The sequence below is a fragment of the Indicator indicator genome, chromosome 14 (assembly GCF_027791375.1).
Source record: "Indicator indicator isolate 239-I01 chromosome 14, UM_Iind_1.1, whole genome shotgun sequence".
Classification (NCBI taxonomy): Eukaryota; Metazoa; Chordata; class Aves; order Piciformes; family Indicatoridae; genus Indicator; species Indicator indicator.
In genome coordinates, this window is record NC_072023.1 from 19,544,946 (window position 1) to 19,562,261 (window position 17,316).

General features: G+C 37.5%; 1 protein-coding gene across 4 annotated transcripts in view; it reads right to left on the minus strand.

Annotated features, from left to right (window-relative positions):
- SOX5 (SRY-box transcription factor 5) overlaps positions 1-17,316 on the minus strand; it is a 257,211-nt gene that overhangs the window by 221,024 nt on the left and 18,871 nt on the right. For all 4 annotated transcript variants that reach the window (XM_054386406.1, XM_054386407.1, XM_054386405.1 and 1 more), the window contains exon 2: positions 226-436. In XM_054386406.1, the coding sequence (XP_054242381.1) occupies positions 226-436 (211 nt within the window). The remainder of the gene's footprint in view (positions 1-225; positions 437-17,316) is intronic.

Below are 17,316 nucleotides of genomic sequence, written 5' to 3' on the forward strand. Positions count from 1 at the left end.
GACAAAGGCTCTCATTTGGGAAAAGCTACAAATGTTAGCTGTGATGGGATATTGCTGGAATTCATCTCTAATGTAGACAAAAAACTATGAGCTCTTTACTTCAATTTTAATAGTTAGAAAAACCAAATGGAGCAGAAAATGGGAAGATTAAAAAGTATATGTATCCAAAGAATCTGGAGAAAAGAAAACAAACCAGAAAATTTTGGCCAGTTTCCCAGGCCTTACCTTCTGGCTCATTCTTGATGAGCTCTTCCATTTTTCTTTGCTTAAGGGTGTCTACAACATCTGCTAGGCTCCCTTTGCGCCGTTCAGGGGTTCCCAGGGCTGTGCTGGACAATGATTCTCCACTCTGACGCCCACCTTCTTCTGCCTTCAAGGGTGAGGTAGATGAGTTGTGCGGGGCAAATGAAGACATCACTTTATTGCCATCAACTTCCTGAAAGAGGAGAAAAATGAGATGAAACACTGCTTTCTTTCCTTAAAGCAGAAAAAAAAATAAAGATGGAGAGGAAGAACAATCCTTTGTTCTTTGAGTTCATCGGTGTTTGTTCTTCTGTTGAAACCTTTAAGAAGGCATGCAGTGCTTCAAAAGCATCCAGAACAAAGCCTATCCATAAAGCATAAACCAAGATTACAGGCTGAAGTGAACAAAGATCAGCTTGCAAGAGAGAAACATAAAATACAGTTTTTCCCTAATTGAGAAGAAGTGTTGTACTCATAGATTTCCTAATAACAATGGTATTGATTACCTTTAATTGTTTGCTCTTTTACAGTTTCCTTTGGAAAAAAACTTCAATTTTTTCAAGGACCATTAATTTCCTGACTTTATAAAGCACTTAATTTTTTGATGGCTAGTTGCAAGACATGAAACAGTAATCAAATATTAAATGCCCTTCACCATAAGACTTATTATAACTCAGATTTCAAGTAGTTCTCCCATCTATAAAGGATGAATCAATTGTTTTCTGTTTTCTAATTCTCTTTTTATTCCCCTCTTCCATCTCATACCTTCATTTCTTGTAGAAAAAAAAAAAATCACAAAGGTGGTCCTAATGACTTTGACTAGCAGCACAATGGCAAAACTCTCTGACTTCCTGGAACATCCACACAATCCTCCTCACATGAGAGTCAACAGAGGTCTACTCATTAATTTTAATGGAAACCAGAACTGGTTCCAGCATCTTCAAATCTGCCTTCATTAATGTGAGAGACTTCTCCTCCACACCTCCTCCAACATAAAGCAATGTTCTCTGCATCTATTCCTTTCCCCTTTTATGTCTCTTTTATACCCTACCATTTAGTACACATCTCTTGAAATCCCCTTTTTAAACTGCTAAATATACCATCTATACCTTGCAAAACTTAGGTCAATGTTTCCTAACAAAGCTGGGCACAGACTGCATAACACAGTGCTGCAAATGTCAACAGTTTTTATTTTGATCAGATTCTACACAGTGGTTTGGGTTTTTATATTTTTTAATTTTCCACTACCTTACTTCTTTAAGTTTTTGTATTCCAGGTGTTTTAATGAGTATTATTTCTACAAAGTCACCAGACCATCTTGTGATCTGAGTTACAGATTTTGTTGATAAAGTCTTAATTTTAAAATTGCTTTCATTTTATAGGGTAGGAAAGTAAAACATACACTGTTTGTAAGGGTTTGTGTTACAATTTTATGATTTCTTTTTGCCTGAGTAATGTTTGGTGTCTCTGGTTTAATAAACCCTGGCATTTCAGGGGGAAAGAAAAAAAGTGGCTTTTTAACAATATAACTTACCATAAATGGCTATCTCTGGTTTAGTAAACCCTAATGTTTCAGAAAAAAAAAAAAAAAGTAGTTTTAAAAAATATAGCATAAATGGCCAAACATTATCTACATAAAATCTGAATAAAGCAACATGGAGGTGATGAGGTAAAGAATGTGTTTGTTTTCCACATCACCTCTGCAAAAAGTGTGTTAAAAGGGCAAAAAATTACCTTTAGTTAAGAAAACTTTTAGTGCAAACAGTTTTGAGCAACTTGAATGTGTTATACTAGTGAACAAATTCCCTCACAGAATCGGATTTAACTGAGATTACAATCTGGGCCATCATATGCCCGAAAAGCCAAACCCAGTGGTGTTAATGACAGACTTTCTACTGACGTCAATCAGCTTTTGACCAAGCCCTAAAAAAATTTCCAACCCTAGTTAAGAGAAATGCTTTTCTTTTTTCCTTTTTTTTTCTTTGCCTTTTATTCTTTCAACTCCCTCCATTTTTGTTCTACACTTGGAAAATTAGTAGTTGATGTAAAAAAAAAATCAGTTGGAGCTGTATTTATTTTTATTCCACATATATATACCTGCATAAACTGGGTTTTAACAGATCTAGACAAGCAACATTTTTTCTAACCTTCAAACCAATTATCACCAACTGGCAACTTTTTTTCCTACAGACAAGGCCAAAAGAGGAAGTATCTTCAAAGCTGCTTTCTTATTCACACTTTGAAGACAGATAAGCCAAATACTTAGTTACAGTTCTTAAATCCACCTATACTATCAATTAAGTATAGGAACAGTACCGTTCCTGATTTTAGAAGGAACAAAATTCTTTTGTTTATTCCAAAGTGAGCCCCAATGACCCTTGTGCTTCTGTGTATGCTACTCACAGACACAAAGTACTTGCAAGAGCTGCCCAAACCTCAGGAATCATCATTGATGTTTCCATGGATCTTTTGGGTATACACAAGTATTTTCATACACACAAATATATTCTGAGTATAAAACAAGTTTGTTACAAGAGAAGAAGCGTAAGAACACAAGGACTGAAAAGGACATGCAAAGCAATGTAAGGTAATTCAAAATCACAAATTGCTTGGCATTCAAGTGGAATCCACAAGTATTTTCAAAATTACTAAAATTTCCTTGCCACTCTTTTTGGGGGAAAAGGCTAAGAGAGTACTTTGTTGATAATGCATCATGAAAAGTTTCTAGATACTCAATTTCTGTTTTTTCCCAATGTTCCATGTAACCATGGACAAAAGTCACTTTTGTTTCTACATTTTAGTTTCCTACCTGTAAGATAGGCCCAAAAGAAATAATTTCTTATATTGTAAAGGCCTTGGAATGATAAACTGATTGAAAACACATAAAGGCCCTGATACTACAATGTTGGCTAAAAGCATTTATATAGTACCATAGTTCAGAAGACTTCATAGCTGGACAATAAAGGAAAACGAAGTGTTCTACAGAGATTTTGGGTTTTTTTAAAAGACAAATTCTATATTAAAATATCCATCTACATAATCATCCCCAAACAAACTGTTTCCTTAGACTGTTCTTGTTAGGTGTGCATGCATGCAGTGTTTGCATATCACATACATTGGCTATTTATACACTTGTGGGGTTTAAGATACACTCCACTTAATCAAAACACATATACAGTAGGAGAACAGCTGCAATCACATCTCAGTGGGCTAAATTACAGTACACCAGTGAATTATTCATTCAAAAAGATCTGTAGCAATCACACATTCACTGCGTGATTTGCAATCTAAGAGGAATCCTTTCCTCACCAGCAGATGAATATGAATGCATACATCAACTACTGCTGCTGATGGGAGTCCAACATGGATCCTCCAGCACACCAGCTCAAGAATCTGTCTTCCCTATTTGTCCCTGATCATTTGGTCATTCAGAACAATCACCTGAAATGCTCAGCTGTTATCTGAGTTTTCAATTTATATTCCTCTATTTTCCACTTTCTTATGCCATTATTGGGGAAAGTGAAAAAGAACCTTCAATGGTTCTGGATTTTCACTTTTACCGTGTAAAAAGAAAGGATACTTCCACACAAAACCTACTCATGTCAATGATCGTAAAAAGCTAAAAAACTTCTAGCAAGTAAAATCCCTTCATACTACACATGAGAGTTTAACTATCCCCATGAAAACACCCAGAGAAATATTTAATGGTCAGAAAGATATGTCAGTCAAAAATTAATACCCTGAGAAGGAAGTTCCCTCCCAACAAGTGAGATTTAAGAGGTTCCTTTTTTGAAAGGACAAAATCATATGATTTTTTTCAGTTAACTGAGAGAAAAGCAACAACAATCTAAAGAGTGGTATTAAAGAACCTAAACACCTGCTACTGACAAGTCCACAAAGCCACACACAAACCCTCTCTCTCAGTCACCAAAGCAGTGGAAAAGACACTCCTTTACCTGAGAACAGTCTCTCTCAGATGTGTAACCATTTCACCTGTTCAAGTTTGATTACATTCCAGCCTCTGGGACTGTTAATCCTGGTAACAGTTTTATGCAGTTAGCAGCTGCTTCATGGATGAGGTTCTATTGTTCATTTGCATTTGCGACCTGCTCTGCTGAAGTGTGCTGGCACAACATTTCATCCAACTCTGAGCTGGGATTGTACTCACCAACACCTGATGCTGCAGCTTCTTGCTTTTCCCACTTCACAAAGGCAGACAAGGACCTACACAGATCCCGCTGACAAACTCCCTAGGCCCTTCTTTCCTCCCCAACCACAGCAATCACAGAAAAAAAGGACTGGCCCACGTTTCACGTCTTCTGCTTCTCTTCCAAGCTAGAATCCACAGGAAGACTTGTTCATTTACAAGGAAGTTTCATCTGTGTTGCCAAACAGCTTTCTACCTATGTAGGAAATACCTCTTCCAAGGTTCAATGATAAAACAGGCTTCTGCCCTTTCAGGATGAGGTCAATAATCTTCCTTTGTTAATCTTGGGCAAGCTTTACTTAATCTAGCCCCCTTGTCACCTTTGTGATTGACAGGAAAAGTCATGTCACTGGACAATGGACTTACCCTCACTAAGCAATATCTTTCTTAAAGATTACACAATGTTACCCTTGCTCTCATAAAAAGTGCAAACATTCTGCAGTTAAAAGAAACCATTCATTCCAACTGTATCTTTCAAATTTTCTCTCTCTACTTCCAGGGTCCAGCTGAGACCTATTCCAGTTCTCCAGAAGGGCAGTGAAATGCTTAATGAAACAGGTTGTACTTGGTGGGACTTCCAAAATACGTCTTATTACTCTAAATAGATCTCATATTCTTCTTCCTCGTCCAGAGATATACCTTATTTCTATCTGCAATTAAACTCAGATAGAAAACTTTGTTTCTGTGACATTAAAATTTTGTCACAAACCAACCATAACTGAAGCAGAAGAAAACTCAGAACTATGTCTGAAACTGTTAATGGGATGCAAGGAGGCTATATCTGCAGGAAAAATAAAATTAAAAAAACAAAACAAAACAAAACAAAACAACAAAAAAACCCACCAAAACTGAGAATCAAGCTTCTGGCTTTGCATACAAAAACACCTGAAATAAAATACTTCTGTCTTTAAAGCAAGCACTGATACTGTCTGATTTTAAGAAGCCTGTTATCCTAAAAGCAACCTAACACATTCTTTTTTAAAGCTGGAATTTTGCCCAAACTTTGCTGTATTTAGAATGTACAAAGAAGACACAAAGGCATTTTTTCCCCTCTGCTTTCTATATTACACATGTAGGCCTATCTATTTTATAGTCTCCATAGTGACTAGGAAGCTGGTAACAGTGTGACATAAGACATAATCAAAAACCAGAACAAGTGACACTTCTGAAGACAAATGATTCTTAAGCAGCTTAGTATTGCTTTCTATTTATTTTTATTCATTTTCCTTAATAAACATTAAAGAAATAAATATCTATGTTCGAGATTCAACAGCATTGCTACTTCAACTGAAAATCTGAAAGCTATAAAAACACTGCTAATACCCACAGGAGGTCCACCAGCCATTATGAGGAAAACCAAACTTGACATTTCCAATATTTTTTAAGGTTTAAAAGAAACAAATCACACACACAATAGTCACAAAGTAACAATGACTTTTTTTTTTTTCCTCAACCTTGCCTTTACAATCTTTGCCTTAATTAATGTAATTACTTCAGGAGTGTAAGTGCCATGAACTTCAATAGGAATCATATCTTCAAATCACTTCAGTGATTTGAAAAATTCCCTCCTCACACATTCTACATTGTAAGGATAGTAGGTGGCTGTCAACCTGACACCTTCAGGAAGATGAAATGCACATTCCACAAGGCTTCCCAATGGACATGGCTCTTTTTACACTGCAGAATTTATTTCATTCTGTCCTACATTTAGATAGGTCTCCCTCATGGAGCAAAAAGAATATACACATTAGAGTCATAGAATGGTTTGGGTTGGAAGGAACCTCCAAAAGGCCACATAGTCCAACCCCCCTGCAGTAAGCAAGGACATCCCCCACTAGATCAGGTTGCTCTGAGCCTTGTCAAGCCTGACCTTGAGTATCTCCAGGGATGGGGCCTCAATTACCTCCCTCGGCAAGCTGTTCCAGTCTTCCACCACCCTCAATTGTGCAGAACTTGTTCCTAACATCCAATTGAAATCTGCTCTTTTCTCATTTCAAACCATTGTCCCGTGTCCTATTTCTCCAGGCCTTTGCAAACAGTCCCTCTGCAGCCTTCCTGCAGGCTCCCTTCCGATCCTGGCAGGCCACTATTAGGTCCTACCTGGAGCCTTCTCTTCTCCAAGCTGAACAACCTCAGCTCTCTCCACCTGTCCTCCTAGCAGAGGTGTTCCAGCCCCTCAATCATTTTTGTGGCCCTCCTCTGGACCCGCTCCATCAGGTCCATGGCCTTCCTTTGTTAAGGGCTCCAGAGCTGGATGCAGTACTCCCGGTGAGTTCTCACCAGAGCAAAGTGGCAGAATCTCCTCTCTCTATCTGCTGGCCAGATGATGCATTTGGGACTCCACAATCCATGCTTTGGAAGTATTACCAACCATCAGACTCAAGATTATTTTTTTTTTTTTTGACAATCACCAGTATCTCTTGTCGTTCAGATTGTATTTATTTGATGTCAAGTACTGTATCTAACTAATGACCTCTTTTTGATGAAGCAGAAGATATACTGGCAGAGGCTTCAATGGGAAGACTAACAGGTATTTCCAATGTTTGGTATCTATGAACCTTGCTGAAAATCATTTGAAGTTCAAAAAGATATGAACTCTGCTACACTAGACACTTTCCTTTTGCCTTTTTCCTCCATATGTAAAACTGAGACAATAATCAAGATTTCCTGCAGCTTTGTGTGTTTTATCTAATTGATGTAAGAAGCCTAGAGACCATTGGACGAAAGCCTCATAGCAGTTGTATTTTGATTTTTATTGATGCAATAAATATTCAGATCTTACATTACTCTGCGGTGCACTGCAGCCTAATCATCTGAAACCGGAAATTGGGAATTCTCTCATATATCAAGCACCACCTCACAATATCCGATAGTAGCACTGAAAGTACTTTGGTTTTTTCCAAATACCATGATACTCAAGACTGCTGCAACAATTGCATGAGCAAGAGTTGTAACAAACCGTTCAGCTGTGTTCACACAAAAGGAGCAACTTCTAATCCGTTTTGCATTGATTTCTAACTTTATCCTCTGAGCTTTACAGAACACAGGAGCAGATTTTTCAAGGATTTAAAGTATTTAAAGATATAAAGAGGTGCCTAGTGGTATTTTTTTAAATGCACAATAATATACATACATTTCATTAATTCTCATTGATTTCATTACAGGTCTCTGAAAATAAGGAGGTGGAACCTGCACAGTGTGACTGGCTGACTCTCTGGGCTTCTTCAACAGACCATTATCTGACTATCTACAGTACAGAGCACAATCTGATAACCAATGCTTTAAGACAAACATTTCTTTTCTGGCTGTTCTGCATTCCAGCCCATCCCCAAACACACAGAACAAGTTTAGTATTTCTTACTGCTTATCCCACCATTTCTACTTGATTTATTACAAATAAAAAAAAATATGCAAAATGTGGATCTATTTGTAGTAAAAACTGTAAGAGAAAATGTGAGTGAATTTTTTAGGGCTTTTTTTATACTGGATGCCTAACAGTTTAAAAAAAAAATTTCTCTTGTACTGAAGATCTTAGTTTTAGTTTTACCCCCTCTTTGTCTCACTTCTTGCAATTAATTGTGTATAAAATTAATTTTCAACTCCTTCTACAGAGTAAAGATATCACATACAGCAAAATAGCAACAACTAATTTATATTGGGTAAATGTGGCTAGTGACATAATTTCTGACACCTATTCTCATACCAGTCCTCTCCTATTGCTTCTTTCCAGGCAAACTCATTTTAAGAATGTAATACAGGATTACCTCTATTTGCTTTCAAAATACTTAACAAACAACAGTGGCATTTTGAGAACTCCTAATATGTTAGCTATAACCTGCAAAAACAAAGAACGTGTTGTACTATAACAGCCTTGTTATCTTCATGCCAGTAATCTTCATGCTAGTAATCTTCATGCTTAAAAATAATAAATGAAACTCTGCAAAAGCACTTTTAAGACTTTTATGATCTCTTCCCTGGGGGACTAAAGATCACCCTTAAGACCTTGCTAAACAAAAAAGAAGACTACTTATCAAAACAGCTTGGTAGAGTCTTCAGTATACATTAAATTCTTCTAATAGTTTAGAAATCATGTGGTATAAAATGATTATCTGTGTAAAAATACAAGCTTACTAACCACATACAACAACTCTGGTTTTGTAGGCCTACTAAAACCTGTGTTGAGTGTTTAAAACAGTGTAATTGCCTGCTTTCTTACTATGAAACAAACCCACTGTCTGCATTAACTCCTTAAAAGAAGGGGAGAGAACCATCTGACCACTAAAAGGAATAACAATAAAAGGAACCTCACAGGCCAGTAATGGCTCCATGGCTGTTCCCAGCTACTTTGCTTTCATGCTTGAAAAGTCTTCTCAGTCAGGTGAAGTCCCTGGAGGGGCACATTACACCCATTTATAAAAGGGGGCAGAAAGGAGGACCCTGGGAACGACCAACCTGTCAGCCTCTCCTCTGTGCCTGGGAAGATCGTGGAGCAGATTCCCACAGAAGCTCTGACAAGGCACATGGAGACTAGGGAGCCAGCATGGCTTCACTGAGGGCAAATCCTGCCTGATGAACCTAGTAGCCTTCTATGATGGATTGACTACATCAGTGGACAAGGATGACCTATGGATGTCACCTATCTGGGCTTCTGCAAGGCCTTTGACACAGTCCCCCACAATATCCTGCTCTCCGAGTTGGATAGATACAGATTTCATGGGTAGACTGTTCAGTGGATAAGCAATTGACTGGATGGTTGCATCCAGAGGGTAGTGCTCAATGGCTCAAAGTCCACATGGAGAACAGTGACAAGTGGTGTTCCTCAAGAGTCCATACTGGGACCAGCACTGTATAATACATTTATCAATGTTTTAGACAGTGGGATCAAATGTACCATTAGCAAGTTTGCAGATGACACAAAGCTGAGTGGTGCTGTTGATACTAGAGGGATGGGATGGCATCCAGAAGGACCTGGACAATCTGGAGAAGTGCATCCTCTGTTTCAAGGATAATTTGAATAATATCTTGGCTGGCGAGAACTCCTCCTTAAAGTAAAAGGAAATATCACACACTCCTAAGGGCCCGTGCTCATGTTCATACTAAGGCAGCGAGAGCCTGCCAAGTACCTAAAGCAGTAACAAAACAGGATATAGCCTGCTGGTGTGGTCCCAATTGTTACATTTGGGCTAGTAACTGTCTCAGACAGTAAGGTTTCCTATTGCCCCTGGAAATACTGTACACAATAAAAAAAAAACCTCTCATTGCTCTGAAATTTATTTCTCCCGTAGTTGCTTCCTTTCAGCCTAAAATTCTTCTCACAAAGCAGCTTCTTCCAGTGCTCTGAACTATTTCTCTTCCACATTAGAACTTGCACCATCCACACCTTTTTGGACAGTTAGCATATATTTACGTTGTTATGACTGGCCTGTATTTAGCTTTTCCTCTTTCAGTCTCCTCTCGCAAAGCTGCTCCTATAACTCTTTAATAATTTGTTGCTTGAATATGAAATCCCTTCAATTTGCTGACTTCTCTAATGTGGCCAGAATTGAACACATTTCACATGTAATCTTAGTAGAGTTATGAGGAGCTGGACAATTACCTCCTTGTTATTGCCTTTTTCACTGCCTTGCTGCATGATAAACTCGTATCTAATTTGTTTTAACACACCTAAATCGTTTTCAGCACTACTGTTTTCTAAGTGCCCTACTCCCATTGATTATCTGTATTTTGGATTACTTTATCCAGCTGTATCAATTTGTACATTTAGATTTGATTATATCCTGCCATGCAGCCTCTCCTTGATTCCTTTGATATTCTGGCTCTGTTCTCCCTCTTGCACAACTGGCAACTTTAATGACCGTATTGTCATGCACTTGTTCAAACTTCTATTTAAAAATGTATTTATTTCTCCTTATTTCTAAAATGTTGCTACAGGCACTCACTGTCCTATGAATCTCATACCAAGAACCAGACTGATTACTGTAGACAAAGGACTAGCACAAGCATCGTCCTTTCGGTCCACGTGGACTTTATCATGGGACTCAGATCTGTTATCTTATTTCTCAAGTCTTTCACCTCCTGTTTGTAGACTCCACCAATTACTTTCTATCTACTATTTACTCTCTTACACTTCTTGAGGAATGGCTTCACAAACAATAACTTACAGGATTCTTCCAAGCAGTTTCACCCCCATTAGCAGTTATTGAAAGACCTGGTTTTTTCCCCTCTGAAGTTTATTTCACCTGCTCTTCTCATAATGTCTTTTATAATTTTTGTTTCCTTCTATCACTGACTGCTCCACTATTTTAGTGAAATAGATTTTGGAATTCTAGTATAAACCAAAGTAGTTTTCTCAGCTTCAGAGGAAAGCTTAAATAAATAAATAAACGTCTCTAACACAGAATAAGGACATACACATAAAGTCATTTCCACAGAACATGTTCACAGAGTAGGAATCAATTGCATTTGAATCTTATGTACTTCAAAGGATGGTATTTAATCAGAGAATGACAAATATATCAGAATAATTAATAAAAATGAATATGACAGAAATCAATCCACATAACCCCAATACACATAAATGTAATACACGCTACAGCTACTCAAAAATCTGTTACTTTATCCCCACACAACCTCTTTGTGAGGAGCATGGGGTGAATTAGGAAATTACATGAATTGACTTGCCTGGTTCCAAAGCAAGGAAATGGCAGAGCACATTCAGCATCCATTGGTTACTGAGAACCAATTCTCTGTTCACTTTTCTGGACCTTAATATTCCTCAAATGGTAACATTATGTTCTGCTCAGGGAAGCTTGCATGATGTAATTTTATCATTTAAGTCTCATTCTAAAGCTCATTCAAGCAGACTTTAAACAAGATTTAAAATGCGCATAGACCCCCCCCCCCACACACAAGCCAGCTTAGACTGTGAAAGAGTGATGCAAAAAAACCCACTAAATACTAATTTATGACAGGTTTAGTTGTCCTCACTCTGCAGTTATTCATTTTTCTGTTCCTTTTAACTGTATGCACTGCCTACTATGAAAAGACCTTTGTGATAAGATGATACCAAGGGATGTTGTGACACTTCTGATTAAGAATTAGACAGTAAGCAAACTGTACAGAAATGCTAAATTTCCCTCCCCTTTTTCATCACTTACCTAAATTACTCTGAGTAATAAAAATTATCTTTATTAGCTTTAGGGCAGTTAATTCTCATTCTTTTTATGCCTTAAAAAAATAAAATCATACTCCTGTAGCTAATTAAATCCACTATATATTTTCCTTAACACTTAATTTTGTGTTCTGTTGTATGTGATGTTCAAAAACAAACAAAAAGCCCCAAAGATCTATTCTTCTACACATAGAGCCAACTACCCAGCACCACCAGCAGAGAATGAATACCTTTTGCTGGAAATAGCTTCTCTTGTCCAAGCTCCTCTTTGAATCACTGATTTCTGAATATTCCCTGTATTTTTCAGTCATCATGCTGGAGAACCCCACAGAATTGCCCAACCCAAATAGGAAAGGCACAATTTGGAAACAACATTAACCTGTTTTCTGATGAGGATGCATTGGTTGACTATGGTTTTATAAAAATCTGTCTTTTTCTGACCTTAAATTTATCAAGACCGAGTTTGAGGATGTGATCCAGCAAGGTATCGTGGTGCCTACCAGCACTGAAATGATGTTTATAACAAAACGTTCTCTGCAATCCATTCATTATACTTCACAACATCAAACAGAGAAAAATAATTAAAAAGCTCCAACTGAGCACCTAGAGACCTTGAACACAGATGCAGGGTGAACACAAAGACATGGTATCTGGTTATAAAGAGGCACACTTCATCTTTATAGATATATATAGATAGACAGATATACATACACACATATATTCATAAACATTAAAAGAAGTTACAGAACATTTTGAAGGGTTTTCTTAATTTCCTCCTCCCTTCTATTAGTCCAGAAAGCAAATCACATCCTAGGCTGTATCAAAAGAAGCATGGCCAATAGGTTAAGAGAAGGGATTTTGCCACTTTATTTTGCTATGGTGAGATCCCACCGGAGTACTGCATCCAGCTCTGGAACCCTAAAAGGAGGAAGAACACAGACCTGATGGAGTGGGTACACAGGAGGGCCCGGAAAATGACTGGGGGGCTGGAGCATGTCTCCTACGGGAACAGGCTGAGGGAGTTGGGCTTCATCAGCCTGGTGAAGAGAAGGCTCCATGGAGACCTAATAGCAGCCTTCCAGTACCTGAAGGGGGCCTACAAGAAGGCTGCAGAAGAACTGCTTAAAAAAAAAGCCTGGAGTGATATGATGAGGGGCAATGGTTTGAAACGAGAGAAGAGTAGATTCAGATTGGATGTCAGAAACAAGTTCTTTACCAGGAGGCTGGTGGAACACTGGAACAGGTTGCCCAGCAAGGTAGTTGAGGCCCCATCCCTGAAGATATTCAAGGTCAGGCTCAACAAAGCTCAGAGCAACCTGATCCAGTGGAGGATGTCCCTGCTGATTGCAGGGGGGTTTGACTAGATGACCTTTGGAGGTTCCTTCCAACCCAAACCATTCTATGAGTCTCTGACTCTATTCTGGTCTTTCAGTATCTACACTTAACATTGTGTTTACATGTACTCAAACAAGTTTTATAAAGTTTTCTGCTTCAAGTTTTTTGATCTTTAGATGTACATGTATGTGGAGGCTACATATTTGAAAAGTAAATTGCCTCAATAAAATTAAATTATGTGAATAGTGAAAAACACAAGCAAATGACATTAGAAACAGGAACTATACTGAGAGCTTATTTGTACTAGACAAGGTACAAGCAGACAAAAAGCTAGTTTCTGACGCATAAGACCAGTCAATCTGAAAGGCATCCAGACTTCCTTACTGTACTGGAGGCTGCACTTCCACATTTATACAAAGCTCTTCCCAAGACATTTTTTCATTGTATTTCCGTTACTAAATCATTACATAGTGTCTCCTAACTGAAGGTGCAAAGAAACTTTTAAAAATAGAGGATCTGCTGCACCATCCAATATACTTGACCATCAACTGCTTTCTTGAGTAGTTAATGTAGTGCATCATAGTCACATTCATGGCCACTAACATTAGTAACTGTTACAATATGACCATTTTGTTTCTTTCATCAGTATCACACATTAATTGGGAAGTACATCGGTCCTTCATAGAAATGTAAGGTACTCTAGTCCCTCCATTCAGACCTTATGTTAAGAAGAATAAAATACTTTGGAAGGAACACATATGCACACTGCCAGCTGCCCTGTCTTTCAACCTGGTTTTACACAACTTTATCACAAAATCATTTTTCACTGATTATTTAGAAATCAGATTCTTAAAATAAGGAAGTCTTTAGGTTGGTTGTAGGTTTCAACTCATCTCAAGCTTACAGAAATCAAGATGTTGTTATCACATAATGAGCTGGTAATGTAAAGATGTTAGATATATAAAGATAAATCAGTTATATAAACATACCTAAGTCACAGGTAACCAAATTAGTCAAAATACCATCAAAGGAGAAAATCAGGATTACGAAGGTCAATAGAACAGAATGTTTAGAGTATTAGTGACTAAATGGAGAAATTCTGAGGACTGTCTAAATAACATCCTTTTGAAAACATTTTTCCATTAAGATATCAATTATCAGCCTGCTTCTCCTGACTACAGCACATATTTATTCTCTAAAGAAACTGGACAGAACACGAAATGATTAGCAAGAGTTTCAGAAGATCTCCATCGGCAAATTGCGTTTACCTCTAGATGTCATTTTCAGTGAAAATGGGATCACTTCTTCAGAAGACTAAACTTCTGCAAAATCTCACTTCAGAAATGTGAAAATCTCTCTTCCAGAGCACATTTCAAGCCTTTTTCCCCCTGCAAATTTAGTAATTTTCATCACAGCTCTTATTCACTTGAATTATACAAGTTTCTTCCTTGAAAGTTAACAGAACAAGGCTTAGTACCAGCGAGGTCATCTTATGCACAATGTACACTTCAAATATGACCAGAATTAGCTGTGAACATTTCTCAAAAGAATTAGTAGATTGTCTTAGGTTTTACTCTTTAGCCAAAGCACTGATGAAAAGTAGCACTGTCTTAAAATATCCAGTAAAGACACTAATGAAAATAAAATGGAAAATAGACAGCAACAAACATCATTGCAAATTGCTAGTTTTTCTTGTGGCTGCAAGGGCTGCATTCATTTGAGACTGGCACAGATGAGTAGAAGTTTCCACAGAAATATCTGTGTTCTGCTTTTGTAACAGGTGAAACTCCAACAAAGTATGGAGAGAAGTAGAACAGTGGCATTAAAATGTCATCTTCATTCAACACGTTTGCTCCTCACATATTTTCTGAGTTATGTCTATCTGCTTACTTTACTGACTTTTTTTTCACTGCCACACAACTTTATTTTCCAACCCCACGTTAAGTTATAGCATTATAAGCAATTAATGAAAATACCATATTTTTATGCAACTAAATTTGCCCTCTAAAGCCACAGCAATACAGAAAACATGGGACCCTTTCATGTCATTTTTACAGTCATTTATCTGACTATAACCACACTTTAAAGCGTTAAGGTCAGCTGGTCATGAAGCATGAGCTACACTTCTGACTAGCATGCACCACATTTGACTTGAGAGTAAATAAGGGACTGACACTCCATTAACCTTCACAAGTACAATTATTTATCAAAACGGTTCAAAAGAGTACCCGACAGGGAACTGATAAATCTGGAAGCAAAAAATGAAACTATAACAGAACAAACTGATCCTCTGCCAGTGATGAAGAGCTATTTCCTACCACAATTCCTGGGTCAAGTCCTCCAGTCAGTTTTCTAGCACAGCCATCCATTTGAAAGGACTGCCTCTTAATTCACACTGGATTTGACAAAAATCTGTTTTCTGGCTTTTATTTCCATCTTCTTTCTTGGAAATAATATATGCTAGTATCCTCTATTTACAGAATCTTCAAAGACTTTCCTCAGAAATATACACAGAAAATACTGAAGAGTTCTGACACGTTTGGTCTTTTATACTTTTAGTTGCAGCACAAGGACTATGCTTGTTCACAATATTCCCATTTTTTGGTGAGCTGCTTGCCATCTTTGTACCTATAAACTTTGTTTTATTACAGGACCTACGGTGCTTCATAACAATGTGGTCTTCAAATTCTGTTAATTCTGTAAGATTCCTACAATATCCTTATCTTACGAAATTCTACCCGAATTCCTCACTGAAGCATGAGGTTTATCTGTTCATCAGCAGCTGTCATCTGCCATCAATTACTATGACTTTTGATTGCAGTAGGACCCTGCACTTTCAAGCAAGGGGGTGTATGCTCAAAATCTTCAACTAAAGAGTGTCGAGAGAGTGAAAAGAAAAGGGCTTCACCACATGAAGATTCGCTCATGATCAAATGGAAATCTCACTCATCATTGCCACTTTGTCTTTTCCTTTTGCAGTACAGCAAACCCCTTTACTCCACTGTACCCTAGACTGAACTGCGGTTCAAGAAGTCATTGATACTTACCACAGTAGAGCTTCAAAAAAAGCAGTGGTGTGCAGCAAATTAACTATACTCCTAGCTTTCACTCTCCCTTTTAGATCAGTACTTACTTCACTGCTCTGTAAAATGTGTCAAGTTCCCTGAGTACAAACAGCTATGCTTTGAGATAACTTATAAACAAACCTATTTGGTGAACATAAGACAAAATCTCAAAATGTGAAAAAAAAGAGAGACATGGAGAACAAATTGCTTTAAGGGGAACACAGCTTTTCTCTTATCAAGTATCTTAAAACACAGTAAATTGATATCAAGGTCAATTTCTACTAAGTGTCTTCTAATAAAGTGGGAAGATTGACTTGATAACTCCTTTTAACAGAAGATTTATTAAATCCATAAAATATAGAAAAGCACAACCCTCATTATATTAGTTACCTTATTTTGGCTTGTACAAACAGTGGATTCCTTAATGATCAAAAAAGGAAACGGATTTTGATTTTAAATATGTTGCACACTTTATCTTGCACATATGAAAAGAATTATGTTCAGAGGACTGAGCACTTTTTAAACGTGACTGAGACAATTGATATCATGAGGTCTGATGTTTATTTTTTCCCACTGACTTCCAGATCAAATGTCTTAAATTTAAAGATTTCCTCTCTGCCAACTCCTTGTCTTAGAAACTCACTCCAGGACCTGAGATTCCAATGTTTCTTTTTCTTCCTCCCTATAAGAAAAGATCCTGTAGCCAGACTTCACTATCAATTCTTTTGATATGCAAGAGGCACTGCAATACATTTTGCTATTCTACAGCTTTGTAGTCAGAGCTCTGCAAAGCTAAGGAAGAACTTGTCTTCTGCCAGTGAACTAAGCAAAAGACATGCAAAGCCTTCCTTCTATTTGAAAATTAAGCTAGAGCTAACTACAGAGACTACTAGCAGAGAGGATTTAACTGCAAGTTAATTGTAACTGTGACTGAGCCATCCTGAGTTTTTCCCCGGAATTAGAGTTCTTCAGTAGCATCTGAGATCCACTTGTGACAGACATTATTAACAGAAAAAGATCTTTTGTTAGGCAGGAGACATAAATGTTCAAATGTAAATGTTTCCACTACTATGAGTTTCTAAGAAGAAAAAAAAAAAAGGACAAATTTTTAGAGAAAGTATGGTGCAGACAAGAACTCCACATATTGAAAGACAAGTTCAAGAAGAGAAGGAGTACTATCAGTCTTCAAATACAAAAATATTTGCTGAAAGACGAACTACATTTCTCTTGCTGCAGTGGCTACAAGAATTAATGAGCTAAAACTGAAGCAGAAAAGCTGTGAGTTACACATTAGG